We start from the raw sequence: 21,674 nt of genomic DNA, 5'->3' as shown, positions 1-21,674 counted from the left end.
ATGGTGGTTATTGTCAAACTATTGCTTGGGCTTCAGACCAGTAATGATGTGTTGAAACCACAGTGTTAAGAGTTTAGAGAAGTGTTGCCCCCTGACAGTTGCACCGTCACATCCAGACTACACAAACACAGAAACACATTTTATGACTGCTCCAGATCAAAAGACCATTTGTCACTTTCTGGGTTATTTCACATTAGTCTTGCATTTCTTTGTCTTCTGGGAACCCTAAGCACTCATGCCACAGTCTATTCAAAATGAATTCAATTCACGAGCAAACATAACTGCTCCTCATTTATTGATGAAATGTCATAGGTGAGAGAAAAGGTCCCCCTGATGCAAGATAAGGGAAACAGGGAGTTCAGTGCTACAATGTTGAAGACGTGAGTCAAACTGATATCATCAGCAGTGAAGGAAACAAGAAAAGGTGCTGGTAAGCGAAGTAAGAAATAGGCTGGATGAGTGCAGATAAAGAGATACTGATGCGTGTGGGGGTCTGACTGCTGCTCCTTAACATCTGTCACGAAACATCTGGGCTCCTATAACTCTGAGCTTTGATTCTTGATTCTTTTGTTTTGTTTTGCTTTGTTCTTTTGAGGTAAGACGGTGAGGGTATAGTGACTGCTTTGACATTTAAACAGTTTCACAGTTTACTCCAGGGTCTCAAGATACAATGAGAGAATGTTACTATTAATTGGGTGAACGATTCGACTGGAGGATTCTAGACCAAAGACAATCCAAAGTAAAATGAATACTTTAATAGAGAAAAGCCAATGCCATTTGAACAAACATTCAACTATGTACAGCACAGTATCTTCATGTAAATGGATGGATTTCGGTAATACCAAAGAACTCTCCTCCATATACATTTGTTTCAATATCACAATAATAACAATATCGCTTCATCGAAAGTTACCCAAAATGTCCAAATATAGGAATTATATATATTTTTGGAGCTATATAGACCTCAAAAGTCATACAAAAGCACATAGGCAACAGATACCTGAGAGCCCCCACATCAGTAATCATCAACGTCAAATCATTTCACAACTTCAATGTGCCAAAATATACATTGTTCTCATATATTATTTTATACAAAAATACATTCCAAACCATTCTTTTAACAATTCAATGGTTAGTACTTAAGAGTAGAAACACAATATTCCAATTCCTATTTTACATTGACAAAGAAAATAGGTGTTTATAGATATTTGATCAAAATCATCAATCATGATGCTTCAAGTATCCTAGTAAGGAGTGTGTAACATCACTTTTTTTTTTGTTGATGATTAGGCTATGATATTCCTAAACATGAGTGTAGCTCCTGATGTATGTATAGGAGAGTAGAACACTTTATAAGCTAAGAGTGCATTCCAGCTAAAAGCCCTTCATACACACACACACACACACACACACACACACACACACACACACACACCACACACACACAAAGATTTATGTTGTCACTGTTTTCTGTAAACTCTCACTTGCCCAGGCAATAGATATGTTCCTTAGAGTGTAGCTGTCTAAATCATATTATGAATGACCTTCACCTTGTCATCAAAGTGTTCCCTTCATGTAAATAGGGAAGTCCTTAAAACAGAATGTCAGATCTGTAATATTGTAATATGGTATAATGTTAGTTTGAATACAGTATAATACACATTTAGTCTAAATTAGACGTGATTAAATATAAAACTACAGGACAAACCCCTTAAAACAATAATGCATTAAATGAATGTGGAGTGTTACAAACTGTAAACAAGTTCCAGTGCCAATACTTGATTGACGGTAACTGTAAGCAGTTGCCATAGCAGTATAACTTTATACTTTTGTCAATATCGCTGAGATGTAAACTGAAAAGAGCTGCCTTGATCAAACACAATAACCTTCCACACAACACATTGAAAGAATTGCCCCCATGAGATAGCTAAGACCACCAGGATGAAAACAGATAAAGTAGAGTCTAATTTATGACAAAATACGATGTACTGCATGATCACCAGTGCAACAGTACATTTTGTTTGTCAGCGAAACTGTTTTTTTAAGAGCAGAATACATATGCATATGTCCAAGTGCACCAAGATAATCCAACATTGGCATTTCAATTGTGGATAGGCTGAGTTTCCTCCCCAGCAGTGCTACATACTAAAGTGCACAGCGTACTGTGCCAAGCAGTATCCTTTTCCACAGTGCATGCAAATACATGCACGCACGCACGCATGCACGCACGCACACATACATACTAAAGAAACAATAGCATGTCAACTAGGCAACATATGCCTGGTGAATCTCAATATTCTTTGACATGTAGCTGCTGGTACCGAGCTCTGAACCAGCTTGAGAGAAGATGTCCTCTTCATTCCCAGGGCCATTATGTGAACCTGAAATGCCATGATGTGCTGGTAGACCCCAGATTTGGTGTGTGTCCATTTCAGGTCAGGTGTGGACTGAACTGACATGAGGCCAGGTGTAAAGCCCTTGAGCACCAGCAGAGCAGAGAGAGTGGAGATATTAAGATATAAATGACTGTCCTTATCGAATCCTAGTTAAAGCCACTTTGTTACATCCACACGCACATCACAGCAAAGTAAATGTCTTCTTTTTGCTTTCAAATCAAAATAAAAAATACATGTAGACACAAATAACAAGTACAGATTCACCCACCATAGAAAAATGAACTGTGTATTTGGCCCAGACCTTCATATAATTGTTTGATTCATCATAAAAATCACAGGTAACTATTTTGCTACAAAAGTTTCCGTTTTTCCTTCCTGGAGATTATGTATGTGTTGGGGACGGACTATGGCTCCTCTCTCCTCCCTCTCTCCCACCCTCTCTTTACCGGAAGGTGTGTTCCCCACGCACAATGTGGGAAGAGAACTCATAATGGTCCTTACTGCGATGGCCGCAGATGTTGCACTCCAGGGGGTCTCTGTAGCCATGGCAACCCATGTGGATGGTATACATGACGTGGTCCAGGAAAAGGATACGACAGTGCTCACACTGGAACACCCGGACTTCCTGGCCCTGACGCCCAATCACACGCACACCGTCCTGGCTCACAGGGCGCTCGCCACCCCCTCTCAACACCTCCGGTGCCAGGCCTGCCTCGGCCGCCCGCCTCTCCTCTCTGCCATAAACTGGACTGGGCCGGGACCTGGGATGGGGCAGGTTGGCATGGTAACCCAGCCTCTCCTGGGGACTGCTGCGGGCGGAGTCGGCTGAGTCCAAGCCACTGTTGCTAGGCGATTCCCCCCGGACGGCTGGGGGGTGTTTGGGCCTGGTCAAGGACACTGGACCATTGGAGGAGGGGGGATAGTCAGGGGGAGGCAGGGGCACGGGCATGTGTGGGACGTCACGGCTGCTGGGCCGCTCCATGCGGGGCCCCATGGTGGAGTACACATGGGAGAAGAGGGGGTTGACCATGGGCACTACCTCTGCCATGGAGAGGGGAGTGCCGGGATGGGGGTGTGGGCGAGGGTGATGGACAAGAGGCCTGATGGAATCGGTGCCCAGGTAGGAAATGGCATTGTTGATAGCCTGGTCCATCATGTGGGCCTGCATCATCTCAGCTTCCTTTTCATATTTCATACCCATCTCATAGTTTAGCTCAGGGTAGCTATAGCGCACCATCTTCTCACCTGAAACACATCGGCAAAGACACAGTCAACTTCACACTTCATATTATAACCTCACAGTTAGAGAATGTGCCTGGCAGAGTGCGGAACTCTGAAGCCATGCTCGATCCATTCCATCTACCACTTCTATGTAACAGGCTTCACACAATAGGCACTGTATACTGTTTTGAGATGTGAATCACTGGTTTACCAAGGTGTTAGCAAACACACTAGCCTCCCTTACCCGCTTCAGTTGCAAGCGAAGAAATATGAACGCAATCATTTCTCGTTTGTTTTTCACATTTTTCTATTTTTCTCTGGCGGCTGTCTGGCGTTTAATGGTGGAAAGCCCCATCCGACTGCACTGCTTAACCCCTGCAGAACATGGATGCGGTGAGCTGTTTTGCTCCCCTCTCGATAAGAGCAATGGCAAATCTACAGGTGTACCAAACCACAACGTGAAAAAACATTTCCTCGTGCTCTCATCCGCTTTGTCTCTTGCTCAATCTCTTCCTCTACACCTAATAGTGCGGTAAAGTAACTAATAAGCTCAACTCTCCCTGAGAGGATTGACAATCACTGGAAAATGTACTCTTAAGTGACTACAAGTATGTCTGTAAATTGGTCCAAAGAGGGCAGTTGATTAATTGCGATTAGTTGTACTTCATTGTAAATTGTACTCCATTTAAATGACTGTAACATTTGGAATTTTAAAATAATGATTTTAAATAATAATTTTAAAAACATAACAATCTACACAATGTTCATTTTAAAGAGACTAAACATACTTGTTAGATTTTTTTTATATATATATATAAATACATGTTTTTTTAATTTAAATTATAGCCATACACATTTTCTTCTTCAAATAATTTAAGTTTGATGTCGTGAGACTTCAAAGTGGAATACGTGCATGTCCCAGTTTTAAATACATTTATGAGACTGGTGTTTTGCTTCAAATCTGCTGATTATTGACTTGACAAGTGGTGCACACCCCGCATGTTCCAACGGATATTACAGGCAAACATATTGGGATTTTTTTTTATTGAGAGTATGCGTTTTCATTGCCAGACCTACTGAAACAGAGTCGCACAACCAAGAAGGCTTAGTAAAATATTAACAATGCTGAAAAATCACAGGTCAGCAGCACTCTAACTGTCATCCATGTACAGAACGAAGCCTTGAGAAATAAACAAACACAGCACTAGGTCTTTATCATCCCCTCAATGTGGAGTTTAAGCCCTTCTGACCGCTGGAACACGTAAATCAGAGTGAGGCACTGGGCAAAATAACTAGTGCCTTCCAAAAGCCATAACACTGCTAAATAAAACAATGACATAAGGAAAATCCCTTTTTAACTTAAGCAAAGCATATAATAATGTGGTAATCCCAGAGTTCAACCAATTTTCAATACTTTGAAAATAAAGCAACATAACTGTCTGTCTGTCTGTCTGTCTGTCTCTGTCTGTCTACTTTACTTTTTATGTCTGTCTATTATCTAACTTGAAAAGCAGATACAGTAGGTGTCCTGGGTATGATGCTCAGTATGATGAATACTTCACACAACACTATATTGCTGTAGCCTTGCCAATAACAATGTACATTGTTTGCAAAAACCAGTTTGGTTTGAGCAGACACAGTGTGGTGCTGCCCAGGTAGTCATGCTCACCAACAAACTTCTGGGGATTACTGCTCTTCCTCTTCCCCACATTGCTCTGCAGCCTCTCGATGACGGGCGGACGATCAAAGGTTGCCATGACAGAGGCCTCTGCCGGGGGCCTGTGCTCTTTGGTGGCTTCACCTGTGTGTGTGTGGAGGGGGGGGGGGGGGGGTCAGAGTACGTGGGTGAGTGTTGGTCTTCCACAGCCCGGCAGCGTCAGAAGTACAGCATCCATTACATTCGCATTACATTTAGCCATTTAGCAGACGCTCTTATCTAGAGCGACTTACAGTAAGTACAGGGACATTCCCCCCGAGGCAAGTAGGGTGAAGTGCCTTGCCCAAGGACACAACGTCATTCGACATGGCCGTGAATCGAACCAGCGACCTTCTGATTACTAGCCCGATTCTCTAACCACTCAGCCACCTGACACCTGATCCATGATACCATCCTTGTCAATATGCTGCCACGTTAAGGTTAGAGGTCAAATTGTTTCACTGAGCTTGTGCATATTTGGGGAGGGGGATGTGGGGAGGGGTTAAGGTTTCTCCCAACCCCCTTAATTTCGTCCTTGGTCCAAAATGTAATGGATAATCTCACCATTAAACAACATCTTTTTGAGATAATTACACATTGGAAGCATCTACCGGTTGGTCTCTATGAAAGCTGAAAGGCAAGTCGTTCTCACCTGGGTAAGGTCCTGAGTTAGAGGTGGGATCCATGCCAACACTCTGCAGGTAGCTATGGCAACGCTCCTTGTGCTCCTCCAGAGACGTGCGCTGTTTGTAGCTGCGTCCGCAGTAGTTGCACTTGTGCGGTTTGCCAACTAATGCAGAGGTGACATCAAAGGAAAGGGGACTATTAATGTCACACACCAGCAACGAGAGTCATAGAGAGATAGCGAGAAAAGAGGGGGCAGGAGATGGTCCAACCTACTTTGGGGGATGACGCAACGACCGCCTGTGCTTGGCTAAGGAAGGCAGTTGTAGTAAAACGAGGAAGAGCGGGGAAGCCTCGAGAAAGATCGAGCAAGGGCTTCTGAGCTCATGGAGTCATGTTACACTATTACTCTGATCCCACTCAGTTATAACCAGCCAAGCAGCACACGCCAGACAGACAAACAGAGAAGCAGTGGGCGAAGTTCGAAAAAAACACTCATATGCGTCTACTTTTCATACGCCCTGGAACACACACACACACATCAAGTCACCCGGGAGCCCACTGCTGTAGTAAGGCCCTACGCTACCAACAAGTGCGATGCCGCGTCGAGCGAAAGTGCATCCAGTGGTGGTCGGAAAGAAACGTCAACGCGAAAACAACACCTCTCTCCCACCTGCTGGAGGAGGGCTGTGATTCATGCTCTCAGCTCCATTCAGGCTGGCTCCACACTGGGCCGACGAGCCCAGCAGGAAGCACGGCAGGAAGGGGAGAAGCGAGGTGATTTGCCCATCAAATCCATTCATCTCTTCATTAATCCGTACCATCCATCGGCTCATCCAAGCCCCCCCCCAGATCTGTCCGTTCGTCTACTGCCAGGTCCTACAGCATGACTAGTAAGATATTGGATCGCATGAAAGACAACCCTGTGTAGTAGAATTTTCTGAAAGGTCTTGGTTTGAGTCATAAAGGGACTCTGAGAGTGCACTATAGGCCAGATGCCACGCTGACTATGTGACCCAGACACTGGGATCACAGCAGTGTGTGTGACAGTGTGTGTGTGACAGTGTTTGTGTGTTTGACTGTGAGAACAGAATTCCCAAATATGCTTCAGTTTGAGGTTTTTATATGAGAAGACACACAGGTCCAATTTTTGTGTGAATCTGGGAATGGTTTGACCGCTGCCATTATGTCTGTTAGAGACAGAAAAGGAGGTATGCAAGTTTTGTTTAAATCAAGAAAAAATTGAATTGAAACCATTCAGGGAATATGTTATCCATAAACTACATTACTTCATTTATTACATTACTACATTTTGTAATGTATGTAAAAATATGAATTATTACATGTATATGTCCTTGGTAGACATACGTTATAAAGGTCACATTCAAATACATCTTGTCTATTGTGTGTACCACATATGGCTATGTTACCACATCTGACAATGTTTGGATGACGTGTCCAATAATGATATAATCCACTTTTCATAGACCCATCCTCAGACATGACCTATATTCCATAAGCGAGGTTTTTACAGTGATTCATAGGAACAATCACAACATCATCAGCAACAATATCTGCCATTGAGCAATCTTGTGGTCTATGAGTAGCAATTGGTTTAGTACATTAGAAACTATGGTTCATGAGAATGTCTGAGTAAGACAATATACCAAAACACGTCCGTTTCAGTATTTCTAAAAGTATGGGAGCATAGAGTGCTAGCAAGCTAGCAGGTTATGGTTTTTAGAGTAAAATTACGTGTTTTACGATGTTCAACCGAGTAATATATCTACATATCGTCATAGGGGAAATGTCTGCTCCAGTGATCTTTGTCAGCCACAGCACCTGTTTCTAACTGCCTACATGGTATTGGGCAGTAACACTTTCATATAGTAATCTCACCAACACCAACACAAGTTCACTTCAATTAATTTTTTTATCTTTCAAAACCACCGCCACATGTGGGCTTTGCAGATGTTGGATGCATCACTAAAATCCCGCTTTCAGCTGCTATTCTTGGTCATGTAAATTAATTCAACTCTGTGTTCAGACTCACTTGGCCGCTTCCATTTGGGTGATAAACAGGAACTCAGGTCCCTTATCTCGTGTGCTACTGAATTGTGCGATTCTATCGGTCTCCATGGAGAACATTCTGTCCATGAACACATTCATAGAAATATACAGTACATTATTCTGCCACAAGGTCATGCAGCATTTCTAGCACGTAATTTATGCCAATAGGGAAGGAAATGAAAGTACTGCATTCTGTACAGTTTAACAGACACATTTATTACTTTATTGCATGCAACAACCTACTGCAGTTATGCCACCTTGAATGTACCCAGCCATCCTTCTTTTCTGTTCGATAACTGTGGCTGCATTGCATATACTCTATCATCAACTTAACATGAGGTAGTGTTAATGTGTAATGAGGATTATAAAACAAAACATTTAAGGAGTTAGTTCTTCTTGTTTTGTTAAGAAGGCCTCAATCAGGTAGATGCTTACTTAGGTGAGATGACAATACAACATATACATAGTAAAAGTCAACTCTTTGCCCCTTCAGACAGTCATTCAGCAAAGCCTTAACCAGTCGTTGAATCAGGCAGTAAAGTATACTCTGTCTCTCTGTCTCTCTCTCCTTAAATGTTACTGTCTCTCGCCCAACTTCCTCCACTATTGACTTCACCTGTTTCCTGGGCAGGGTGCCAGGTGTCTCCATCGTGCCAGGGCCATGGAGAGAGAAAGGGGAAGAACAGTGTCATGCCTTTCATGTAAGGTAGCGTCATGCTACCTCCCTAGGTTACGTCACAACCCCCCATCCTTGCGTTCCACACTAACTCAGATGCACGGGAAAGGGTGGCAGACTAATACGTATGGCAAAGACCAGTGTGCTGCAAGAGGAACGACTTTACACTTCACCTCAGCCACTGTGCCGATCCAGGAGGCTGCAGAATCAATTTAGAAATTAAAACAGGAAGTGAGAAACTCGAAAAGGGGCAAGTGAGAGAGATCCGAGCAGAGAGAGTGGAAGGAAAACAAGAGACACAGAGAACACACGCCGAAAGACAAGAAAGACTAGAAACGTTACAAGGGAGAGACGCAACCCGGCAGAAAAAAACAAACAACCGTCATTAGAAAGAGTGGAAGTCAAAGGGCATCTTTTGAGCAGAACTAGAAGGATAGGGCTTGGGTTGGGGTGGTGGGGGGTAGAAGGGTTCAGTCTGTCAGTCAGTCAGCTGACCCTGATCTCACAGGCATAAGAAAGCACATCCTCTGGTGATGCTAGATAGGAAAGTGGGTTACAGTTAGAGAGCTCTCTGGCCGCCACTCCTCATGTGTCTCTGAGCAGAGAGCTTCCTTCTGAGGAGCGCGAGTTGAGCTTGTCAGGAACAGCCTGGCCTTGGTGTTTAACCACAGCACTGACACACACACACACACACACACACACACACTGAAACACACACACACATAAACAACGTCTGCAAAAAGCCCCGTATCTGCAGCCAATCCAACAATGCGAGATCGAGATTGACACGTGCTAATCTCGACACAAGCATAAACACGAGTCGAGTCGAGGCTTTTGAGAGACGCAGATCCACGGGGCGCGTCACCCGTGTGGCAATCCAGCTCAGGAGATACCACAGAACACGCTCTTTACATCTGTACAGTACAATGACAGAGAGTTGGATTGACGAGGAGGGGAGGATGAAGGAGGCCGCTAAGTGATGCCTGACCTGAGTGTGTGCGCAGGTGGCCGCTCAGTGCGTCACGGCGTCTGCAGGCGTAGCTGCAGAAGGGGCACTTGAAGGGCTTTTCACCCGTGTGCAGCTTGATGTGCCTCAGAAGATTTCCCTTCTGGGTGAAGGAGACCCCACACTGGTTGCACTGGAACGGCCTATCGCCTGGGGAAGACACAGGAAGGACACATTTTCAGTTTGTGCACCACATACACACACCCATGTACACATCTAAAGGGCATGGAGTCACATACACTCAGAACCCCCTAACCTCCCCCCCCCCCCCGATCCCCCACCACCACTACCAACGCACACACCCTATTGTCTGTATGGTAACATCAGCAAGTACACCACTCATGGGTAAACCAGCTACAAAGCTTTACTGTTCATGAAGGAGCAACACTTTCTAAACATCTCGATGACAACACATTTAGCTTAGCACTTTGTAGCAGAGTTGCACTGTCAGTGATTGCAATATTAGAATTAGCGAATGAATGGCACATGATGCCTCAGAGCCGGGGTCTCGTGTGACATGATTAGGAGGATGGTGAGTGCCAGCTATGAGGTGGGTGTTTGTTTTTCTACATCTCCGCATGTCGTTTGCTTGCTGTAATGCTACGGTCGTTGCAGCTGAGTATTCTCACCATGGTGGGCATCGTTTGGTCTGCTGCCATGTGGAAAAAGTGAAATAGGATCCTGTAGCTGTGACGGTGATGGCACTGTCGTCACAGCGTCAGGTAAAAAGGCTAAGGAACAGGTTGTGGAGGATTCCAGGGATATTTTCCCTGATAATCATTCAAGGGCTAACCTACTGTCTTTTACTTTACAGCAAAAACTACCCACACCCTCGAACACAGAATACAATAGCACAAAAAAGTGATACTAACAATGACAACTAACAATGAATCATGTACCAGTAGTATTGTTCATTGAGTTATTGGACATATATCATTCATAAAGTATATTATATGTAAGCACTGCAGTCGGAATATGTTTTAGAATTTGACAGTATGGTATGTGGTTTGGATCTGACTGAAAGAAAAGGACCATCATGTACCATTTTGTAGCCGATTGTCTGCGTCGCTTACGCCATCGGACCCAGACACACCATCCTGTAGGTTGTTGGGGCTGTCAATCATGGGCTCCTCCAATCCCGATCCTTCCTCCCCACTATGGGTCATGTCGTCTGGTGCTGTGCTTTTCCCGTCTGCTTCGTCTCCCGTGCCCTCTTCCTTCTTGATGGTCACTTCTGATTGAGACAATGACGTGAGAGACATGAGAGTCACTATGTATAAGTGTGTGTGTGTTCGCGTTTGTGTGTTTTTGCCTGTGTATGTGTGTGAACGCATACCTAACCCTAGAATTCATATCTAATCGAACCCATTAGGAACCCACTTCTTCACAATCACACCTAAGAGAGCTGTGCACGGACAGTAGCAACCAGTGTGTTCACCCCCAGGCCTGCCCTCACCAACCCAGGGTCCCTGGCAACAGACGACAGGTCAATGTCGGACAACAAAACAAAGGGTGACTCCCAGAAGGAGATTTGGTGACGTGCTGTGCAACACTGACAGATTGCTGGAGAAACGAGAAACAGGCTGGTCTGGTTCGAGTCCCTGAGGAGAAGGTAGGGAGTGTCCTACCCGGGCTCAGTTCTCAGCATGTGTGGGTTTCCACTTGACTGGCACTGGGAGAATGGTTGCATTGGGGGAGGAGAGAAGGGGAGGGAGAACACTCTCTGACTGAAGATGGGAATGCACGTTCTGATTGTTATAGCAGTCTCATTATCTGTCACCAGACAATGGGGCTTCTGACAGCCAACACATGCACTGTCACGCACACGCACACACACATAAATACACACACACAAGCATACACACACATAGACATACAGTCATTCATATACGTGCTGCCGAGATACATATTTTATATACTCAAAAACTCCATTTAATACTACGAGACACTCTAGTTAAGCCATGATGGGAAAACGAACACAACGCAAACTGACGCACTGCACTACGCAAAAGAGCCCAAAAACCCCACAAAAGTCACACAACTTTAGCATGAACAGGTGGAGGCTCCCTGCATTCCTCTACACGCTTTGGAAAACCTGATCCTGGCTCTCAGTCCCTTACCCATCCAGACAAGCCTGTTTGTGATTACCAAGACCTTAATCACTGGCTGGGTGCGGAGTGCGAACCTAAACCCTGACACCACTATCCAGCTCTTTCATCTCATGACGACGTGCGTACGTAGCATTGTCGATGCAACTTGTTGAAATAAGTGAAACCGACAAAATGGCATTTTCTAAGGTACAGCTGTGTCGTTCGATTGTCATTCGAACGCCATACCATTTTATTTCACTAAAATTGAGACACTCAAGTTGTCATCCCTCGTAACTGTAACCTGGCAACATGGAGCCGACCTGACTGCGTCTATTTAGTTTTTCTGCTTTCCTCAGGAGGTTCAGGTTGAACCATTACCAGGAAAACTTATTGAATTAAGGGAAAAGAGTGAATTAAGGGAAAAGACTGCGTAAAAGAAGGAGCAGCTACAGAATTGCAGAAGACAGCATGACGACCTTAACAGAGAGAAAAAAAAGAGAGAGAGAGGAGTGGAGTAACAGTAAAGTGACGGTAAAACGCCTGTAGGGTCCCTGTAGGGTGACCATCAAATTAACCCTGAGAGAGAGAGTTTTGAAATTGTGAGTCAGAGACCATTGGTCACTGTGGACTCCACAATCTTTCAAATTCAATATGCTTTCAAAATATTTACCCCACATGTTTGTTTATCCCTTACCAGGGACCAGTCGGAACATCATAACTGCATTGTGACAGAGGAGCTACAGTATGTGAGGCAACCAGCAGGTGTTAAACCTCTCCTTCCAAAACATCTGACTCAGCTTGGGGGCCTTCATCCTTCTCACAACACCCTCTGTGACACAGCTTGGTGACACATCCACCAGAGGAACACAGTCTCAGCTTCTCTTTTCATGGTTTAATTAAGAGGCCGGAGGAAAAGAGCAATGCAAGACTTAGGATATTAAGTGATTACAGTTTCTGGCTACTGTACACTCTGTCTAAGTCATACTACCAGTAGGTGGTTAGTAGTAGTATTTAGACATTATGCCAAATGAAAAGCCGGCATTGTAACAAAACAGGTGTGTGCATGCATGCGCGTGCAAGCTAACGTGTTAAGTAGCCACTTACCGCTGGGCGACTTAGGACCCTGAGGCTCCTGTCCGTTGGGTGTGTTTGCCGACAGGTCCACCGACATTCTAGAGTTCTCCTTCCTGGGAGGGCAATCTCCGTTACCTGGGAGACAGACGGCAACAATTGAGCCGGGGATATTGTCCTTGTCTGCACAGCGCACAGACAGTATGCTGCTCCAAATATTACCCTTTCTCATGCTCACTCTGCCGTTGTCACTCTGGACCATACACTCAAACACACACAGTGGACACTCACACACGCGCACACACACACAAAGAAATGCTGAAAGTATTAATACTCTATTCATCAAACATCATCCGTCAAATTCAAATCATATTATTTCTACAATTTCTACTGATATTCACGGATGATAGTGACACTAATTTCACTCCGATGCTTGACAGGTGCACCGCACTGTTTATGCATGAAAATACCAGGTCACCACCAAAACATGATGTTTGCACAGGAAGGAACATTCTTTGAGTGGTTGCTGCAATGGTCCACCTCTGGCTCTCTAGAACCACAGCTTAGCGGAGAGACGTCCCACTACCACTAACCAGGCGCAGCATGTCTGCCTACATGAGGCAGACAGTACAGGGAGGCAGCGGGGTCAAGGTGCTGGCTGCGATCCTCATGTCCAGTAGCATGTCCATGTCTAGTATCCGATTGCTTTCTCTCAGCAGGCTGTTCATAGGCCGGGCTATGGATAGCTGTGTGTCCACTCAGAAGGAGAGCTAACCTATCCCTTATCCCGTTACACTCTGGCCCCATCGGAGCCTCTCAGATAAAGGCTACAGCAAAGCAGCCCTGCTGACCAGGGTGTCAGATCCCTGAGGAGTCGGGGCAAACCCCCACACTTCCCCACACTACACCAAATTTAGCACTACGCAGCAGTTCCTTGATAGCCAAGGAGGAAAGTACCTGAGATGTTCATGTGAACAGCCTCTTCACAGATTCCCTTGTACGGAGGTCTCGTTTGTACTGCTACTAAGCAGTCTGGTTGCAATGATGAGCGAATGCAAATCAAATACCAACATTGACTGCAAACTTGACACCAAACTACAGGTAGACCCCTTCAGTGAAATAGATCTGATACCTTAAACTGTCCCTGTTGGTTGGCGCGTCTATACTTTGAGGATGGTGGCTATCATGAGGAAGGAAAGGAGGAGGAGGAGTGGTGTCCCATTGTTGAGCTGAGTGACGCCCGCTGGGAGACATGACACAATCCCTGGGCACGGTTTCGGATTGCATGCACTCGCTGGGGTTGGAGGAAATCTCAGGTGACCGGTGGACGGCTATCCCCTGGCTGTGCTGTCTCCTGGAGACAGGAGTGGCCCAGATTTGTCATGAAGGATTTTCCATTACTGGAGCCTGGACGGACAGCTGCCTCGCAGAACAGTAAAAGGCTCTCAGGCGAATTGCTATTTCGGTGTCATAAGAAGAGGTCTTGTCATGACACCTTCGTAAGCGGACTGTGCTGTCTGACACACAGGCTGGAAATGACATAGGAGCGTTCAAGCTTTGGTAACTCCTGAGCGATGCAGGAGTCGCAGGAAACCAGTGTATCCACAAGAGTGACCTCTGCCTTGGCAGACACACACACACACAGAGCGGCAAACGCACATGGCATGCACGCACTCACCAATACATCAAACGTATCCATTCACACACACGCTGACATCTACACACATCCACATAGGCACACACAGACACACGCGCGCACACACACACACACACACACACTGTCTGCTGATTCAGAATCTTAGCTTCACACCACTCATTTGTTGAGTCAATACTGTATGAACAGTAGGCTAAGACTGAGAGCACAGCGGAGGAGGTCAACACTAACAGCATAGATGGATCATTCCATGTACTGGTGGGTGAAAGGAAAAGATGTATGACAATGACAAAGAAAGGAAAATAACATAAAATCATCAGTACAGACTTTGCACTGTGTATTTGCCAGATTCATGGATTTGGTTCTTTTGTAAAACCCTTGCGATAAGACAGAACTCTTGATAGAATGACATTGTTTCACCTGTTCTGAATGCTATGGCTTGTGTTCAAATATGAAACCTGGACCTCCACTGAATTCTCTTCTTAAATGACAGAGCACTCAGTCCTGGCTTGTTCAATACACAGTTCATGAGAAGGATCTGGTTTTTCCAGTAAAACACTGAACCTCCAGACCACACCATCTCTTTCTCTCCCTCTCTCTCTCTCTCTTTCACTCCCTCTTTCTGTTCCTTTCTAACTCTTTCTCACTTTCTCAAACATACTGTATAGTACAAATGAACTTTTACAGACAGTACACACACAGCATACATTCATCAAATTGCCTAAGGAATGAAATGTTGACATTTATCAGTTTTGTGATTAATCACCCTTTCCCAAAGCTTTGCACAGCACCTGCAACATTTGTCAAACTAAAGATTATCAGCATGTTGTATCATATCTGAGGAAATCTGTTGGGAAACTAAGAGAGGAGGGAAGTACCTCTGTGTACCTAGTACAGTCTCACCGTACAGATAACAAATGACCAGGGTAGCCAAGAGCTTTCGACCTTTTACCACATGATCACAGTGCCTTACGCTAGCAACCTGTTTCCACAGGCTACTTTACACGCCGACACTAACGCATCCAGTGAATACGGTAACACACTCACAAGGGCTGTAAGAAAGGAAGGGAATGACCTACAGACAGAATGTTTGCATATTTCTGGACATAAGGCGAGGGGGAACACAGGAGGAACGGAAAGCAGAGACCTCCTACTCTATCTTCAGCCTCGCCTCTACCCTGCCTGACAGGCCTTCCCGCAGGCCCACTCTTCAGTGGACCAGGAAGTCCCCATGATGTCACTAACGTGAACCACCAGTTTAAGTATAGAGGCAGACAGATTATAAACATGGTACCCAAAAAATCAAAAAATAAATATGTGCCTGTAAGAAACCAAAAAAGGGAAATGGAGACACAAAGCGTGTGGATCCAGCATCAGCTATCAGCATTAAACAGGATGTCACTGCTTTTTTTCACGGGTTATAAGGGCCAAACAGGAAAGGGTTTGCTCTAAGGGAAAATCCCAAGCAAGGTACATATATTTTAAATAATTCATCTTTTATTAATTTAACAAATATGTTTTTGCTTGTGTCATTGACGTCAATTATTTTTGCGACACCCAAAGTATTCACTCAAGGCTGTGACAGTGACAATGATATTGCAAGATTGCCAATCTTTCTTCATCTTACACAAGACTCCTGAAGCTTAGTCTAGGCAGACAGAGTGATGGATCAGTTGACTTACTAGCACGGTACCCATCTGGTGAACCTTCCGTCTCCATAGTCCTGCAGAGGGCTGCAGGAGTGGTTTCAAAAGAGCCAAAAAGGACATAACAACTCAGTAGCACCGAGCAACACTGTTTTTCTAACCATCCCAAGGTCACATGTGTTTAAAAATACAGCCATTCATTTGAGTTCACACTACCACAGAAGAAACACATTTAGCAGGATAGGTTCACACTTTGTTAGACTTTGCAGTCGTAGTGAGAATAGCCATTTATTCTACACCCCCCCCCCCCCTCACACACACACACCCCCACCCCAAGTTTGATGAAGACCAACTAAATGTATGTCAAGGAAAGTCAGTGGTCAGGTCTGTTTGTGTGTCTGTGAATTTGTGTATGCGTGTATGTTTCTCCCTGCTTGTCTCTGGTCAGGGCGGGAATTATTTAGAGCCTTGTCAATCCTTACCATACAATTGGCAACAATTTTGAAACATATTTTATTGAATTACAAACATGATTTAGTTACACCCAGTATTAATAGACCGCCTTTTTCTGTCCAACACATTTTAGAGTAAGACCAATAATAAACTATGTGGACTAGCATACAGTATGCTGTATATTAATTATACAAACACCTTCTCAATTATTTAGTTCAAATGAGTTTTATACTCAAGTTTCAAATGTATTTTAGTATAATATTGGCCGGAATAAACAGTATGCTATTGGTCAGAAATTAGGCATTACAAGGGGGCATTACAATAATGGGGCATTACAATAACGTATAGGCCTAGGTGGCAGGGCTCCTGTTTGAAAGTGCGCTGCTGCATAATGCGCACCAACTCGGCAGCAAGACAAAACACGATCTGGGTTCAGCGCATAACTGTTTAGGTGTTAATTGAAGTCAGAGACATCCCGAAATATCTGGAAAAAAGTATTCGCTGGTATTTGTCACAGCGCGCAGTGCAACCTATTGCGTTTTGTGCGCAGCCTGCGCCTGATGCAGTGTAAAACCATTGGAAATAATGGGGTTTCAGAGAGCTATATGGTGCCGTTGCAGCGTTCTGTCTGAAAGAGTGTTAACTTTCAAATGCCACTTGGTCTGCAACCTCTCAGTTTTCCAAGGACAAATGACAAACATTTCCTTTGGACACAATGGGATAGATACAAAGAAACATCATATTGGTTGTTGTTTACTCTCAACAATTAGATGTGTTCGAGATCTGCCTTTCCAAGCCCTGAATGTAGACGAGAGCAGGAGGTAGGCTATCAGTTGGGAGGAGTAAAACAAAAAACAGTGATAAAGTCGGACAGTCAGTCATCAGCAAGTCGTTTCCCATCAAGCTGTTGTTGGCTTGGGTTGGCGGTGGAGAGCAACCGCAGCGCCTGCCTTGCTCTTTTGAGATTAGTGGCTCATGTCACTGTGACAATAAGTGACAATGCAATGCACCAGACAACATCTAGCATGCACTGAGTCAGTCAGCGATTGGTGTCTTATCTGTACTGCCATCCTATTAAATCCGCAACAAATCTTAAAAACCTTTGTAATAGACCAGACCAGATTATGGACGGAGAGAAATCTATTTGAATGGGTGAGTGGCCAGCCAGACTCATCATCTACCAGAGCAAATAAAACATGAGCTGGCAGATTTTTCTGTTTCCCAAGCTAACTGAGCACATGCTTACCACATTACCAGACCGATCGCGCAACAGCACCCTATCCCGGGCAAACTTTGATAAGACTGCTAGAAACACACACGGACTATCCTCTGTTTAAGTGGTTGAAATAATTATGTTGCCTTTTCAGAAACTGAAGCAATCTCTTGCCAAATAGCAATACTCTAGGCAACCTCACAGTGTTCCAACATAGATAATAAAGTTGGAGCGACAGTTACAAGACACATTGTTATTTTAATTAAAACAGTCAAAGTATTCAAGAATTACCTTTCGTTGTCCCCCCTGCGCAAATGCGTACTGTTTTCGATGATGTCCACCAATGTGATATCTGGTTGTCACCTCCCTCTATAATGCTAATTTAAATAATCTAGTCTATATCTATCAGAAGCCGTGAATGGTCTTTCTTTTTTAAAATAATAATAATAACTGAATAAACACCAGTTTACCTCAATTACCGTTTTCATTCAAGTCATTTTCTAAACAAAGCATGAGGAAACAGTCAAATATAGGCTACTGGCAGAGGCAATATGTTGATCAATCCACGAACTGGTCTTGCACTAAATGAGAAAAGTTAGGAAGAGCGCATCTATCCTGAAGCTCATTTGATTACAGGCTACTTCCTTTGAAGCGCGCAAAGTCAACTTTTCCACCCAATGCACGACCCCCGCACCGTCCCAATCTCGTTCACTTGATAAAAAAATATCACAAATGCGCTTAAAGGTTAGCTATTGTGTGCGGTTCGTAAGGAAAACGAACAAAGAGGTAAGTGGAAAGACTCAACACGTTTCTAAATGAAAAAAGGAGAGGGATAAAACTGGATCCACCGGTTCCAAAGAATTAGCCAAAGAAAAGAGGCAGGGAGCTTACACGCTACCCGACCAAGGTCTTGGAAAAACATAATTTTTCAAAAAAAATATTGGATCTTAATATTACAGCACTGATAACTGATGCATGCAAACCTGCCTTCATTTATATGTGGTTAACTCTCAATTATATTCTCCAGATATATCTGTTCAATTGCAATGAAATAGCCTAATAACTCAATGAATGATGAATTACATGTAACGATAATCATTCGTACCATAAAAACTTAAACGATGAAGAAGGCTAGAGCAGGCCCATAGAAGGGTAACCTGTAGCCTATATGTTGCCACATAACACTGGACAAACACTTCACCTGGTTGTCAGATCACAGTTATTACAGACTGTCACAGAAAGACGCACCTGTCTGTGGACGCAGTGCTGACAGCACAACGACAGTGGATGACGATGGATGTGTCGGTCCACTATAGCCTGGACTTTGTTCGAATAGTTTCAATATCTAAATCAACACCTCATTGTACGTGGTCTTGTACGTCTTAAAGTGCGCGAAAGCACCCAGCCCGTTACATTTCTTACCGTTTACTATGATAATCCTTATCGGCTGCATTGCCTAGTTAGTTAACCCGCTGGAATTTCCTCCATCTTCGAAAGCAGAGCAGACTAGCCTGTTGCTATTCTGGAAACTTGATCTGACCATGACAAACGAATCTGTATGGGCAGTCGGCTGCTCGGTAATCGATTACATGGTTTTAACAAGGTAGGCTATTGGAAGATGTCTATGATGTGTCTGAGATAGTGTTGGGTGATTCCCGTTGTAATACTCCGAACCACATAGCCTATTATGCAGCAAAAATGGTCAGTAGAGTCTACTTTAATCGTCATTATTAACGATGTAGCCTAGTTCCCTTGATAAAACAGTAGGTCTAATAGATGTGAATTTCTTCTTTGTGTGAATGGAAATAAAATACGCACTTAAACCAGTATTATTTTAATATATCGGTTAACAAAGTAAATCAGGTGGGCAAATTATATAAAACCATATTGAAAGAAATATAAATAGTAATTATACTCTCTGGCTCCCTCCTGTGTCGAATACGCGCCAGTTACGCAACAATTACTGGGTCAATTGAATTAATTAAATGTATCTACATTTTGTTTTGTTTGTACGCAGGTAACATACTAGACAAATCAATTAACATAACTTCATTCAATTCAATGTGTGCAGTGCATGAAAACATGAGAAAGCTCTGACATTCATTCAATCGTAAAACACGCAATGACATTAGTCACCTTTATGAAGTGGCACAGTTTTTCCCTTTGACTTGTACTCAAGAAGAAAAGTGAAAATGTGATATTGCTACTTACTGGCAATGGAACTGGTAGAAATAGGGTCATGGGAAGTTCTCCGGCCATGGCAAACATGTGAAACCCTGATCTGAGTCAGACCATAGGTTATAGTCTCAAAAGTGTAACGCACTGTGTCCACTGAGTCAGAGAATCATGCTTATGCATCTTTATTAATGTTTTAAGGAAATCTAAAAACAATTCAATCAAAACATGAAGTGTAATGACATCCTATAGACTAAAATGTACAATTAAAATTGTTCACCTGTACGCTTGAGCAGGTACTGTAGTGCTCAGTGCATTGATACTAGCTTGTGACAGGTATAGTACATGTTCTCTTTGTTCAGAGTTGTTTTCTGGGTTTTGTCTTTTGTGTTCTTATTGACACAAGTGTCACTGCTATTATTAGGGATGTTTCCACTCTTTCAGGATTGCATTTGATGTGGGGTAGAAACCGTTAAGCCCTCCCCTAGCTCCCCACCTCAACCATACCCACCACCTTGTACACATCAGACCATACACAACCAAATAGTACCTGTTCAGTGAATGTGAACAATTATTGACTCATTAATAGGGAAGAATCTCTCTCACACGAACACACGCGATACTCGTGGATAGATCTGTCAAAGAAAGGAAGAAAGGAAAGAAGAGAGAAAGAAGGAAATTATTTGCCTTTGAGCAGCTATTGGGCCGTCTTCCGTTTCACTGCATGCAGCAGTTTTTTCTCTCTTTCTGTCTCTCACTTTCACATTCTCCCATGTAATCTTTAGTCTTTAACATTTGACTTATCCTTACAGTGGGCCATATGACAGCAATGATGGGAAACCATTTCTGCCTATTCTCGATACACCACGTTAAAACAGGAAATGTTTATATACAACCAATGTTGGACAAGAAAGCTGTTTCCTGCATGAACTCAAAAAGTTATTGATTTCAGTTGACCACACTCAATCAAAATCATTCATTTGGGTAACACAGTCATATTCAAAGGTCGTATACATACAAAGAGTGCTAAATATTTTACCAGGGGGTTGAATCCTTCATGGAAATTTACCTCAGTGCTGCCACCTGATGTTGAAAGTAGAAGCTGCAAACTAGGGGCACATGATTGTTTACAACTTGGAATGTTTGTGTTTTATAGTTTTTGCATTGAATTTAGAGAAATTGTGCATGAAAAGTCTCCCCAAATATTGGTTAATTGCTTTAGAGAGTTATCAACACAAACTACTACACATACACATAGTCTCTCTTCTACAGAAAGTATCTTTAGATCACTGAAGGGTTGCTGAAGGGCTGAACTAAGCTACTGAAGGACTGAATTAAAGTGTGATGCTACATATACCATGCAATAGAAGGCTTTCCCAGCTTTCGAAAGGATCAGAATGGTTTTATTTTGAAACTTTCGAAGTTCTTTTATTGCAAAACAGTTGTCATTATTATAATTTTAAAACTCAGACACAAATATGTGTCACCTGTTCAGCATTAATGTTGTATGGCTCCAGAAGGCATATACACTTCTTTCGCGTCCACCTGCCCAAGATCTCGTGACAACACTGGGGACAAGTCCCTCTGAGACCAGGGTGCTGAGCAATGTTTATTATCAGCCCCTCTGACTTGAGACTGAACGTCCCCTCATGCATGCTGATAAAAGAGCCTCTTCTCGAATGG

The 21,674-nt window shown here is 43.6% G+C and overlaps 1 protein-coding gene across 4 annotated transcripts; it reads right to left on the bottom strand.

Moving 5' to 3' along the window:
* Positions 1–735: 735 nt before the first annotated feature.
* Positions 736–19,390, bottom strand: ikzf2 (IKAROS family zinc finger 2). 4 transcript variants are annotated; one of them, XM_062456992.1, is made up of 8 exons: positions 19,239–19,390; positions 16,187–16,237; positions 12,884–12,988; positions 10,732–10,923; positions 9,672–9,839; positions 5,966–6,103; positions 5,287–5,418; positions 736–3,641 (listed from the first exon to the last, which is right to left on the bottom strand). In XM_062456992.1, the coding sequence occupies exons 1-8, from the start codon at positions 19,267–19,269 to the stop codon at positions 2,839–2,841; spliced, it is 1,620 nt and encodes a 539-aa protein (XP_062312976.1). In that variant the 5' UTR covers positions 19,270–19,390; the 3' UTR covers positions 736–2,838. The 4 variants fall into 4 exon arrangements, with proteins under 4 accessions (XP_062312976.1, XP_062312977.1, XP_062312978.1 ...); XM_062456993.1 differs by lacking the exon at positions 19,239–19,390 and adding an exon at positions 18,108–18,586; XM_062456994.1 differs by lacking the exon at positions 16,187–16,237.
* Between the last annotated feature and the right edge of the window lie 2,284 nt (positions 19,391–21,674).

Source organism: Osmerus eperlanus, chromosome 3 (assembly GCF_963692335.1).
Source record: "Osmerus eperlanus chromosome 3, fOsmEpe2.1, whole genome shotgun sequence".
Classification (NCBI taxonomy): Eukaryota; Metazoa; Chordata; class Actinopteri; order Osmeriformes; family Osmeridae; genus Osmerus; species Osmerus eperlanus.
Note: the sequence above shows the minus strand (reverse complement) of the source record. Positions and strands in the feature narration are given on the sequence as shown.

Bases quoted from the DNA above. Each gene is read 5' to 3' on its own strand.
- ikzf2 (XM_062456992.1), bottom strand. From the start codon at position 19,269: ATGCAGCCGATAAGGATTATCATAGTAAACG. The intron at 10,924-12,883 runs GTAAGTGGCTAC...TGTCTCAATCAG, and splicing joins GGGTCCTAAGTCGCCCAGCG to AAGTGACCATCAAGAAGGAA. The intron at 5,419-5,965 runs GTGAGAACGACT...ACACACACACAG, and splicing joins TAACTCAGGACCTTACCCAG to GTGAAGCCACCAAAGAGCAC.